This window comes from Nematolebias whitei, chromosome 17, assembly GCF_014905685.2.
Source record: "Nematolebias whitei isolate Nwh7 chromosome 17, NemWhi1, whole genome shotgun sequence".
NCBI lineage: Eukaryota > Metazoa > Chordata > Actinopteri > Cyprinodontiformes > Rivulidae > Nematolebias > Nematolebias whitei.
In genome coordinates this window covers 3,839,230-3,853,140 of record NC_056514.1, presented here as the reverse complement: position 1 = coordinate 3,853,140, position 13,911 = coordinate 3,839,230, and the positions used below count along the sequence as shown (strand labels likewise).

General features: G+C 40.9%; 1 protein-coding gene across 1 annotated transcript in view; it reads right to left on the bottom strand.

Moving 5' to 3' along the window:
* Positions 1-13,911, bottom strand: part of exoc6 (exocyst complex component 6) — a gene marked incomplete in the record, with an annotated part of 59,289 nt that overhangs the window by 22,375 nt on the left and 23,003 nt on the right. Inside the window, 10 exon segments of the mRNA XM_037691296.1 lie at positions 3,121-3,150; positions 3,931-4,110; positions 6,309-6,443; positions 6,528-6,639; positions 6,813-6,922; positions 7,053-7,158; positions 11,381-11,478; positions 11,562-11,633; positions 12,420-12,540; positions 12,652-12,698. Coding sequence (XP_037547224.1) covers positions 3,121-3,150; positions 3,931-4,110; positions 6,309-6,443; positions 6,528-6,639; positions 6,813-6,922; positions 7,053-7,158; positions 11,381-11,478; positions 11,562-11,633; positions 12,420-12,540; positions 12,652-12,698 — 1,011 coding nt within the window.

Below are 13,911 nucleotides of genomic sequence, written 5' to 3'. Positions count from 1 at the left end.
TAGCAGGTGGCAGAGAGCATGTAGCAGGTGACAGAGAGCACGTGGCAGGTGACAGAGAGCACGTAGCAGGTAGCAGAGAGCACGCAGCAGGTGGCAGAGAGCACGCAGCAGTTGGCAGAGAGCACATAGCAGTTGGCAGAGAGCAGGTAGCAGGTGGCAGAGAGCATGTAGCAGGTGGCAGAGAGCATGTAGCAGAGAGCACGTAGCAGGTGACAGAGAGCACGTAGCAGGTGGCAGAGAGCACATAGCAGGTGGCAGAGAGAACATAGCAGGTGGCAGAGAGCAGAAATCATGACACCTGTGCTCTTTTACAGCATTTAAAATTTAGAACATTGAAAGAGTGGGAAGGGTTTATAATGCCTTGATATACACATAAATACTAAAATAAATATAATGTCCCTACTTCGCGTTTTTTCACTTATTGCGGGTGTGTCCAGAACGTAACCCCCGCAATAAACAACGGACTACAGTACTGCAAAATTTTATATGGGTACTCACCTCTGAAGATACAACTTGAAAGATGAGTTCAGCTTCAGCGTTATTTGTGACTTTCCTGCCAGTTATGTTGAGCTTAACAGATACACTGTTTCTTCTGACTTTGTGTTGCAAATCTGTTTTTAACCACATCAGTTTATCTGCTAGTGTTCGCTCCCTCCATTGCTGTTCTATAAATTTTGGCAGAAAGCAGTGGCCGGAAGAACTGTTGGCTTCTGGGCCGTGTAGTTCTTTTGTCTTGCGTTACAGTGAAGGCTTACTGAAAAAAAACTAAAAAACGGCGGCACCTGCCCAAAGTATTTTTTGTTTTTGTTTTTTGTCCTATTGGTTGGTTCCCGCTCCCATCCGCTCCAGTCAACTTTTTATCTCGTACCGTCCCAATCATGAGTAATAATAAAGTTGACATTCGTGTGTCGTGTACAATCTTACGTTGAAAACCTGCGAAAGAGTTAGTCTTCAAAAGTCAAACTGCGAAGTATCAAGGGCCTACTGTATTCACACATTTTTGCTTTGAAATCCAATCATTACCTTCAGAAGTCACATAATATTAAGCCGCCTATGAGCAAAGGAAGTATTAAATGATTTCATGATGTTTATACCTGTACTGACAGCCCCCAACAGTAGTTCAACACCTCTGAATAGTAAGGTCTACTGCCCAGACACAGACATGATGACCAAAGAAGTTTCCACACCGTTCAGAGACAAAATTATGAAGTAGTGCATATCATAGTTTGGATATAAAAATAATTTCAGAACATTTCATGGAGATTCATTAAATTAAAACCTGCCAAGAGAGGATCCATCCATCCATCCATTACCTTATACCCGCTTCTTCAATTTTGGGTCATGGGGGTCGCCGGTGCCCATGTCCGGCAATCACTGTGCGAGGGGCGGGTACACCCTGGACAGGTCTCAGTCCATCACAGAGACACATAGAGACAAACGAGACAAACAACCATTCACTCTCTCACTCACACCTAGAAACAATTTAGAGTTACCAATCAGCCTAACATGCTTGTTTTTGGTCTGTGGGAGGAAACTGGAGCACCCGGAGAAAACCCGCGCATGCACGGAGAGAACATGCAAACTCCACCCAGAAAGGCCACCAGACCGGGATTTGAACCAGGGACCTGCTTGCTGAGAGGCAGCAGCTCTACCTGTTGCGCCACCGTGCTGCCCCAAGAGAGGATCATCCACCAAAACTCAGAGATCAGTGATTTATGGTGAAGGCCAAAGATAACCCTGATGGAAGACAACCTGGTAGAGCTGGGCAGCTCTTCCTTCAGAGATGAAAAAGTCTGTCCATATGACCAATACTGTATAAGATGCACAGAGCTAGGCTTAATGAAGGAATGACCAGGAAAAAGCTATTGCTTAAAGAAAAAAAGACAATTTGCCTAAATGAAAACTGGAGAGACCCTAAACATGTGGAAGAAGACATTGTGGACAGATGAGACTACAATTGGACTTTTTGTCCATCAAAGAGAAGACATTACTTCTGTAGCAAACAGAATACAGTACTTCTCATCACTATGAAAATACCACCTGCACTGTGAAGCATGGCAGGTGGCAACATTCATGCAGTGACAATGTTTGTTAATCAGCAGGGACTGGGGAACTGGTCAGAGTTCAAGGAAAAAAGGATGGAGCAAAAGATGGAAGAATTCTTTAGAAGAACTTTGAGTCTTCCAGAGATTTGAGACTAGGATGGAGGTCCACCTTTCAACAGGACAGTGACCCTAAACACACGGCTGAATCAACACTTTACTGGTTTAAGGAGAACCCTTTAAATGGCCTAAATCCAACTGAGAATATCTGGTATGATTTTAGGATTACTGGACAAGCAGCACCATCTAACATGAAGGAGCTGCAGTAGTTTGGTCATGAAGAATGGTTTTATTCTGGCTTCCACTGCCACATGCCACAGTATCCTTAGACAAGATGCTGACCCCCAGGTTGGCCCTAAATTGTGTGAGTACATGTGGATAGGTGAAAAAAGCACAGTGGAGCAGTAATATGAGCTCCTTGCAGCAAGAAGATTGCAGGTGATGAGCCAGCAACCTGTCCATGGTGCATTTCGCTTCGTGTCTTATTCTTGCTGGAAATAGGCACAAACTGCTCATGGCTCGGGTTAAAAAACAGATAGAGCTTCAAAATGGTAGATATGTTGAGTAAATTAAATAACACGGCCCCACCCCACCCCCAAAATGTATTTTTGAACTTAAATTTCTTATTACAACAAAACAGAATAGAGAGAAATGTAAATACTTTTGCAACTCGCTGTGGTACAAAGGAAGAGATGGACTACTCCTTCAAGACAACTTTGAAAAACTGAAGGAAGTTCTAGCAGCATTAGATGAACTACAGCTGAAAATGTTTTATTTTATCGCCTTGTCTTTTGATATTACTCAGTGTCTGCTGTTCCCTAACACCTCAGGACACCTAATTTCATTAAGCCATCATTTACGGAAAACGCAAATGTAACTGGTGTCCATGAATGTCAAAAGGAAGCCAGTACATGTGCAGGACTAGCAGAACTTTGGCGGTCAAACAGAAGCATGCATTTCATGTTCCCACTGCCTAAATGGCAGCAGTGTGTTAAAAAGTCCAGGCAGGAATACTCACCGACATTGATGCATGGTCATTGTTGTTATTCTGAGCAGAAAACCCCAAACAAACCAAAAGTGGAAGAAAAGAGGGGGTTGGGGTAGTAAAGAAAAGAAAGGAAGGACAGAAAACAAACGTGCCAACAATAAATGGACAGGAGGAAGCAAATTCAACTAAGGTTGATCTTGGCTGTCTAAAACAATGTAATTAATCCAGGAGTAAAACAAACCAGCTACAACTCTGCCTAATACCAAGTGTGAACAGACAGGCAGGCCATATTCTTGAGGGAAATAAACAAATAAATAAATAATAATTAAAAAGCATCCATACAAATTAGCTGGAGCTCATTGAAGACATGACAAGGTTGGAGAGAACAGTGGTGGCCCGTTGAGACCGAACAAAGGACTGAACATACTGAAACTGATGACAGTCTGAACCAGAACACACAGACACTGATCAAGCCTTTCACATCCTGCTTTCACTAAACGTCTTGGTTTACTGAAGGTATCACCAATCTTCATGTTAGCAATACACAAATACCATGCACATGAAACATATCCAGAACAACACACACTCAGTACAACTTGAAGATCAACCAGTTCATTCTAATTCAGCACCCAATATTTTAGAGTTGTCATGAATATATAAACATAAAAAAAGCAGAAGCAGAGTGAAACAACAACAACAATCACAACCAACAGTGATCAACACAGAAACAACATTTAAAAAAAAAGCAAAAATGAGATGTAAAACTAAAAGCACTAAGCCATGAGAAGCAGCTCCCAGGGAAGATGTTGCACGTCACCGTTGTGAATTGATAAAACTCACCGGAAGGTGTGTGAAGACCTGAAAAGTGGAGCGAAGGAAGTTGATCAGGTCCATGAGGTATCCTGAGGCACGGCCGTCTGACTCAGACATATCCCACTCATAATCAGCTAGCTGGATAAACTCGTCAATTTTTTGGTTCAGTTTGGTGTAAATCTCTCCCTCTGCAGCATGACGAGCATCCTGAAAAATATTCAAGACTTAACAGAATGTAATATTCTTGTGGAAGAAGTAAAAACATCCCAAACTTGTACGCAATGATTGCATCTATAGACAGCGAGGGAATCCAGATCAATGCTGCCAAGGACAGGGTTAAAGCTATTGGTCTCATAAAGTACTGCAACACAAAAACCACCTTAGCTGCAGACCAGTGCATGTGAAATGAGTGCCCCAAGTAAACTAGGGGAAACACTGCGCTGATGGTTTTAAACAACACACGGGCTTTAAAAATGTAAATGTTGCAAAACGGAGAACGCTGGTGTGACACACTGAATGTCTCGTTATACTTAACTATACACAGTCCTGACTTTTAAAGGGCACAAATTCATGAACCGATTGAAATTTTGGATATCTTGGAAAAACAGTTTGTGTTTGCATGACTCAAATGACACAAACTAAAAAACAGTACCCTAGCACCTAGGGTTGCTCCTTATTCCTTAAATTTTAACAGCATCTAATGTGTAGCTGACTCCCCCATCCTGCTAAAATTATCTTCTCAGATTTGCACGAATCTCCTGGCTCTTCCAGATCATATAAAAAACAACTGGCAATCTGTGTAAAACCAAAATAAAACTTTTTCTGTAGATCTAAGGGTACACACAGGGTGGAATTGATTTGAGCCTACATTAAACAATTTATTTTGAACTTATTACAAATGGGATTAAAATACTTCTCTGTTGAATCTTTTGTTTTCTGTTGTTTTTAAGTTCCTCTGTTTCTTCTCATTGCTTAAAGTGAAGTCAAAATGTCTGTTTTATGAGTGGTGCCTTGATGAGGCTGTGCAATCATGATGCGTGGCTGTAGGTCAGTACAAAGGTCCCACCTGCACATCTGTTAACTCACCAACAGGCAGTCAGGCTGTCAGTTACAGTGAAACAGACCCTTTTTAAAGCCTTACTAAACTCTTTGAAACTTAATGCATATTTGAGGATACAGCAGAACAGTAAGAACAATGACTCATTCATATGGCCACGGTGCAATGAAAATAAAAGAAGAAAAAGAAATATATATATATATATATATATATATATATATATGCACACATACATACATACATACATACATTTTTTCCACAATTCTGAATTTTTTTCCCCAAAAATTCTGATTTTAATCTCAATATTCCGAGATTAAAATCAGAATACAGAGGAAGAAATGTCAGGATGGCCTTAATCCTCTTCCGTAGAATAAAAAAATAAATAAAATCAAACACCAGAAAAACCCCCAACTTATTTTAAGTGTACTTATTTTTATTATTTAGTCAAGAAAATGTTTCATTCATTTACATGGAGGGGTGTGAGAATCTGGACCGGCTCCGTCCCTGAAACCGGTCCGACTCTCCACCTCCAGCATCTGGTTCTTTTATTCCCAGATTGAGAGGAAACTCGCTCTAACTCAAATAAAAGAGAGATATAATTTCTGTTTACAATTTAATGTTCATCAGGCAGGAGAAAGTTATAGGTTCAGCGCTGAATGTCTCCGACTCGACACGCAAGGAGCTCACGGACCGGAAGAGCTGACGTGGCTCAACCCTCTGTCCTTTTACTTGGCCCTAGGCTCCGCCTTCTTCTGGGAGCACAGCCTATCAGAGTGTATCAGTGGGGTGACTATGTGTGACCTCATAGGTCTCATCTGTTTCTGATGAAGAAAAAATGGGTGTAAAGTGCAAATCTACGTGGTGGAAGCCAGCAAAATAAAAAAATTACTCCTTAACGGGTGTTGACCCTGGGAAGCTCACTCAGAGCAGCTGGGCCCATCTCATCTGTACAGAACCGGGCCAGAAACTAGTCCGACTTTGTGCACACAAGACTGGGGGTCTCAGCATGATAAAAGTAGGATAACACTAACCAGGGCAAGATTTGAAAATTGTACCCTCGATAGTCACTAGAGGGCACTATTTCACAGTGGCTTCAATTTTCAGCTCCCGGTCCTGTCTTTAGTTATAATACTGTATATCTTGACTGTGAAGCTTATTTTTAAGGTTCATACACTGAGTCACCACAGTTTTGTTTAAATAAAAACATTTTTGAAAAATAAAGGTGGCTGTGTAAATAGGTGTCTGGGCCGCCCTGCTTAAACTGCTGCACCCGACTCGACGCCAGAATAAGAAGCAGAAAAAAATATGGACACAAACAAAATCTTTGCCCACAAAAAACACAATTTACCTTAAATGTGGCTAAGCCATAGAGTCTTGTGGTGTGAACAGTTTCAGGAGAGACGTTAGTGATGTTTGTTATAAACTCCTCCAAATATTTACAGGCCTGCTCCAGGTGGGTGGTGTTAATGATAATCTGCACCAGCTACAAAAAAAAGAAGTTACAGTGAAGTAACAATATGCTTCTTTATAATGATACAAGTATAGTTCTTCCAAGAGTCGTTCCCACCTCAGTAAGACCTATGTGAGGTTTCTTGATGAGGTTTTGCAAACAGCTACTGAGAGTTCTCGTTAGCAGCAGGTTGGTTGATTTTCGCAACATGTCATCAACCTCTGTTGAACTGGATACATAAACAACATTTAGGTTCAGATTTGAGGGAATCTCCTCGTGTGCATGGAGGCTGAACAGATGCCAAATCACAACTATAAAACACCGAGTACACTGACTGAGCCACGCAATTTTCAAAGGTTATGGATTTTAAAATTAAAACTTTTCTTTGGTTTAATAACCTACCTGCGATGTAGTGACTCTGAAAACTTGAGGCTAGCATAAATAAACTCTTTGACTTGTGTGTAAATCTGAGGAACAGACTGGGACATTGGCAGCTTCTTAGGAAAGTCCTGCTGCTTACACACAAAAAATACAGCAAATATTCATACAGTCCTGTGATCCATACAAGTTATGAGCTAAGACTACCATGCTGTTAATTATGAGTTTGTAGACTTCTGAGGTAATGGAGCGTTACTTTGTTACCTTTTCAATCTCAGCATCATGGAAAGGAAAGCGACTGACCACTAGCTTGTACTCTTCTTCTGTTTCAACAGGGATGGGACTATAGTTGTCAGACTCAAAAATCTCCCTATAGAAAACAAAGCAGACACACACTTTGATTGTTTTGAACATCTATGTTGTACTAATGTCATTATTGTAATGAAAAATACAGTTGAAACCAGATGTTTGACGTAAGACATTTTTTCATGCTGTCTTGACACTAAATCAGACTACTGTACTTTCTGGTCTATAAGCCACTTCTTTTTTCACGTGCTTTGAACCGCGTGGCTTATACAATGCTGCGGATAATTTATGGATTTTTTTTTGGGACGGGCTAACGAGCTTCATGCCGCATCACATCTGGGCGCTCACAGAGCTGCCCAATGTGGGGGGGTCCTCGTGGCTCAATGAGTCTAACTGTATAAATAAAAGTTTAAAAAAAAATCTGATCAATGAAATTTCTGAACAGGTCACAGTCGAACCAATGAAACGGAAGAGGAGGAGAGAATGGTGGTGATGGGGGAATCCCCCTGCATGCAGAGCATGAGTCTCACAGAGCACTTTTTGCTCTGCAGAGCAGGACAGCTTGAAGATAGCAGTGTTTCCCCTACCATTATACAAACGAGGTGCCCCACCCTGTTAACAGAACTGAGCACCCCGCCTACCAAACCGACTCACCCCGCGGCACTGACAAGCGCTAAGCTAGCAGCGTGCAATACAGGTGCTCTAGCTAAAAAGCTAAAGGCAGCGCTCACGTTGCCTCTTCTCTCACATGGACCCCCCCACCACCACCACCACCACTCAAAAAGTGTCTGTACAAACAGCGCACAGCTCAAACGTGTCGTGCTAAGCTAGCGGCGCTCCATTCTGGTGCTGTAGCTAAAAAGCTAAAGGCACCTCTTCTCTCATGCTGAATGCCCCCCACACCCACCCTCGCTCAAAAACTGTTGGTACAAGCTGCGCTCAGATGTCTCCGTCTCCCCCCCCCCCCAACAAAAATCATGGATGAGATGAGCACCTCGCCATGGCAAGTTAACTAGGGGAAACACTGGATAGCGATCAATGACTTCCTGGTAGGCTACTGTATTTTTTGTTCAACAAGCCATGTTAAAGGCACTGTTCAGAAAAAAGCATTCACCGTACTGTACGTATTTGTGTATATTACTGGTATGTATTTAATTAAAAGTTTAAAATATATTTTTGTGTGACATATTTCTGTGTAAATATCTCAAGCTACAACGTGAACACCTGTGGCTTATACATTCATTCAACCTTTATTTATACAGGTTAGACTCATTGAGCCTCGGGACCATTTACAAGAGAGTGTAATGGTCAGCGGCTCCCTGCTGACCCCTCATCTGCTCGCACCTCTGCTTCTCATGCCATGTTTCTGCCCACCCTGCCATAATCCTGCCTTCATGCTCTGTGTTCTCCTGCCCATGTCTCCTGCCATAGTTTCTGCTGGTTGGTTGCTGGTTTTATCAACAATCAAGGAAGTCGTCAGCAGCAAATTGGGATCCGATCACACTGCTTGCCTTTATGATGGCTTGGTTCGTGCCTCGAGTACCCAGACTCAAATGCTTTGGGCAGAATGGATCAGATCTCGGGGATTTTACTCAGTCACGTTTCATACGTGTGGCCGTGTAATTTGGACATTTCGGAACAGAGTGGACCAACACAGACTCAAGGTAGATGTCATTAAGTTTTGTCTGTCCCCAAAACAACTGTGTGTTTATCTGAATTTGGCTCCCTTGGCTGGCCTTGAAGGTCATCTTATCTGAATTTGCCTGGAGAACATGTGATCTGACGCTCACCACCCCCTCCCTGAGGAATTTCCAACTGATAACCAGATGAAACCAGCTGAATAAACATTGTGTCATCATTTCAGGACTCTTGGATTCTCATAAGATGTTATTCTTGGCCATTCCCCGACATACCTCGAGAATGTTTATGGATCTCACCAGAGGAAACTGGCTGATTATTCCATCCTTATCAGAACTCTTACAGTGCCCTCGAGAGCATCTATGGACATGCTCACCGCTCTCGTCGTCTCCCCCTCTGCAGAATGTCTATGTCACTATGTGCTTGTTTGTGCGAGGTGTTTTTAACAGTATCAGAGTTTTTCTTCTCAGGCACGAAGAAAAAGTTTGAGAGGAATTTTTTTGCCTCCAATTCCTACAAGTGTCCAGTTTCACTACTTTTTGTCTGTCTAAACAGGTCTCACTTGTAAATGAGTCTTCTAGGCTCAATGTGACTTATCTGTCTAAATAAAGGTTGAATTAAAAAAAAAAAACTGTTCACCACACCCCCTTAGCCTAAGCACAGCAATCAGCCTTCATTCCATGCACCTGTTCAGCTCTCTATTTAAGCTCCATGCTCACTCTCTGTCCCTGCCAAATTATTAAACCTTCAGTGGTCCCTGATATCAAGCAATCCATAGTTTCATGCCACAGCCTTGCTTGCCTTGCCTCGACCTCACGCCTGTACCACGGTTTCCTCGCCTTGCCCGTTCCTCTTTGGATTTTTGACTTTACATCAGACTACCGTTAAAGACTCTGCTTTCCCTCCAAGACTAAGATTACGGATTACGACTTGGCTCTGGTGTCTGCTCTCTGTTTCCCCGTGTATGACCCCTGCTTCGTTATCTGGACCCTGCTCTTGGACTTGCCCTCCCACGAAACATGTACTGCAGCTGCTCTGCCAGTGATGTCATTGCTGACAGGTGACTCTCTCCCTACAGCCTGTGAGGACCTGTTAACACTTCTGATCCTGACTCTAGCAACCAGCAGCAAAAATAAATAATAACTGTTCTTTTTGTACGCCTGTGTCTGGCTTATTAAGAATCCAAAAACCCATTATTGACAGAGAGACCTGATTTAAACAAAGAGTGATGACAACAGTACGCAACAAAGACAACAATAGACAATCATAAAAGAAAGCATGTAAATTAAGAATGAAAGAAAATGGTATTAAAAAACAAAACAAAAAACAGGTTGTAAGGTGGTATAGAAAACTAAAAACAGGAACATGTCTGCATTGGTTTTTCTCAGGAACTTTACAGATGTTTGAAGCCACTTAGAAAGGTCAAGGTCAAGAGCTTCAGATCTTTTTGTAAGATATTCCAGGAAACAGGAGCAGAGTAGGAGAAGGACCTTTTGTCTAGTTCAGTCCTCATTGAGGGAACACTGCAGGTAATAATGTCCTGAGAGCGCACGCTGTAGCTGCACTCACACAGAGACATGTAGGAGGAGATGTATGAAGGCAGCAGACCAAGAAGTGATTTAAAGATGAAAATGTACCAGTGAGAGTCTGTGTGAAGTTAATGGTGTCCAGTTTTCATTCATTCAACCTTTATTTAGACAGGTTAATCCCACTGAGCCTCAAGGACTCATTTACAAGAGAGACCTGAAGAATATTCATTCAAACTTCGACCAGTTAACCAGTGAATATAAGGTGCAATGGTGGGTATGGTAGTTACAGCCAGTTATGAATCTTAGCGCACCATGATAGGCAGCGTTCATGTAAATGTGCAAAAAAAAAAAAGTATTTAGTGTGTGTGGCTTGTACTCAGGTGTGCTCTATAGATCGGCAATTACGGTAATCTTTCCCTGTTTTAGGTCACTTGGGATTCCCAACATTATTTATATTTGCTAAATGCACAAAAAGGGTGAGACCAACAAAAGACAAAGCCAGTGGAAAGAAGATCCACAAACAGTTTAAACGTATGACTTTAAAACAAAGTACAGTAATAAATATATCTTTAAAATAAATGTGTCTCATTACTCAGGTGTTTATCATGAAGAACTAATTTTGGGAATCCTAATAGACCTTCAAGAGGAAAGGTTTAGTCTGATTTACAGATTGTTGTCTTTTTATACAGTGTATGTAAACATCTGGTTTCAACTGTACATTTTAAAGCTAATGAGGAAATAAATAAAAGAATAAAGCTGCAGAGACCAATTTTTACTGATAGTAGTTTATACTCAACAGGGAATTTGTTTTTATTCTTGTCATTCACTTTTGTGTCTCATTAAATGAGAAAAATGACCAAATATTGTCACAACTTGATCATCTCATTGGTCAAATGTTACTTTTACCATTTCTACAATTCCTTGTGAAACTTTATTTGTTTTCTCATTATTTTCATCAACACAAAAATTATACACAAGTAAAAAATACACCAAAGTGCCCATTTGTTTGCCATCTAATATACAGTATATTTCTTATTTTAATGAACTAGTATTTTCAAAGATTCCTCTCCCTAAACAAGCAGAGACAGTTTCAGTGAAAGCAAAACGAATGAATCCCACCTGAAAACCACTGCCCACTTCTTCAGCAGAGTCTCGTTGTACTGGTCTCTGACCTCAAAGAGCAAGTCAAAGAGTCGGTTCACAGGAAAACCATAACCCTTCACACACATGTAAAGAAAACCATTTGTGTTATATAAATTTGTCTGACACTTTAGTCAAAATTTGTTCAGATTAGACAAACCTGTAGTGTGTCTGCAAATATAACTATGAGGTTCTTCAGCTCCAGAACCAGGTCGGGGTCCTCACAGTATGACTAGAGATTAAGGAACCAAATAATTAGCAAACAATCATCAAAAGTTGGACAAGAAAAGATAAACCAAAAAGAAAAGACAACTTAAATTTAGGTACCACTCCTAAACAATTACTCCTTTTTGATTCCTGAAAAACTAAAACAACAAAAAACTAACTAATGACCATGTGGAGTTTGTATAAATCTATAGAATAATAAAAGATAGCTGTGATGTTTGTGAAAATGTGTGGATTTATTTAGTCACTTTCACAAGGTTATGAACAATTTTTATTCATCAGCTGTTTGACTTTGAATGACCTCAGTTTGAATTGTTTTATATGAGAAACTCTGATAAATAAAAAAGATTTGTGCGCAGCACAAACTACCCTCCATCGTTACTGACGTTCATCTACATGTGTTAGTGCAGACAAACTGTCCACTGCAGTCATCTGCAGTGCGAGTGGACAATCTGACACAAGCACCGGGTGTTGCCCAAAACTCAGACAAGGATTCAAAATGTTTTGTTGTCAGAGATTATGATTGTTGTTGTGTACACAAATGGATGAAAGGCAGCAGAAATGTTACAGTTTCACTTAAACACAGTGTTGTGTCAGCAGGGCTTTGGAGTGATGAATCTGGTGAAGATAACTGATCTCACTGTCTTATGAAGGTTCTCCCCAGATAAACACAATCCTCGTGGACCGAGTTAACTCTACTAGTGCATGTTCATTTACATCCTGCTGTGAGTGTGTGTGCGCGTGTATGTGTCTGTCTGTGTCTGCGTGTGCACACATGTGTGTGTCTGTGTACCGTGTGAGTCCGGAGCACGGCGATGATCTTGGACAAGGCCATATTCCACAGTTCATCGGTGAACGCTCTCGTCACCAGCCCTGTTGTGGCGTGGAGGATATGGTCCTCCACAACAAAGAATCTGAGGACAAACAGGAAATCCCTTATTTTAACACCTGAACCCCAAAATAAAACAAAACAACAACAAAAATCTTCCCTAGAGACAGAACCTAATACAAGGGGAAGAGCTTACCCAACGATCTGATTAAAGTATCTTCTGTAGCCTTCTACGGTCTCATGCTGAAAACACAGAAATTTATGTTAATACATCAGTCAGAGTCAGAGTTTCTTTATTGTCATTCGCATCTCATGTGGTACATGTGGTGGAGCGACATTATGTACACAGGGTCCCAGTTACATCCAACAATAAAAAGTATAAGAAAAACAGTAATAACATCTAAGATATGAACTAAGAAAAACATCAACTAAACATACACTAAGCACTCATAACATAAATCATTGAACATCAGCACAAACATGAACATGAGTCTGCGAGCAGATGTGCACGCATGAACACATCAACATTGAAACAGATCAGCAGCAACGTGATATGGTTTTTCACAGTGATTACTCTAGCTAGAGATTCATGAGTCTAACAGCCTCAGCCTCAGTGATTTATACGTTTTGTAATTATACGTTCATTATACATGAACGTATAATTACAAAAAAAGAAAATAATATATGTGTTTGTCCTTCTAGAAAGGTCCTAGTGGATTGACAGCATTATTTCCTTCCAGTGTGGTTTGTGTTTAATTCAAGACTTGATTGCATAAATGTTCTGCCACAAGAACAAGAACAAGTTCTTGCAAGAACAACTGAGTATAGAAAAAATATAGACTTCAATTTCAGGGGCAGTAATTTGACTAAACCAAATGAAACAAGGCAGTTAGTGATGCCAGGTCATCGTATTTTAGCAATCTTATTCAACTGAACAAAAAGAATCCTAAAGTGTTATTTGATACTATCAGCAGTATTGTATCTCCCCCAGCGAACCAGGCTTCATTAACCTCAAACAATGACTGTAACATGTTTCTCAATTTTTTCATAAAGAAGGTGATGGACCTGAAATCCAATATATCTCCAAGAACCTCTACTTTTCAAGATGAGCCTCAGTGTTCTGTGTCATTTTCTTATTTTGTTCCAATTACATTAAATGACCTGACCTTATTAATTGCCAAAATGAAACTTTCTACTTGTTCACTGGAAATATAACTTCCTCTTTGCTTGTCCAGACTCTAGCCTGTATTGGTAGCCTGTATTTAGCAAACCTAGCAAACCTACAGGCTAGTATTTGGCCTCCATAGCCTGTATTTAACCAGTACAGGCAAAAGAGAGCACATTACACCAGTTTTGGCCTCACTGCACTGGCTACTGGTTCACCTTCAAATCTAGTTCAAAATACTCCTGTATGTCTACAAATCACTGAACAGTTTCTCTCTCTCCCCCCCCCCCC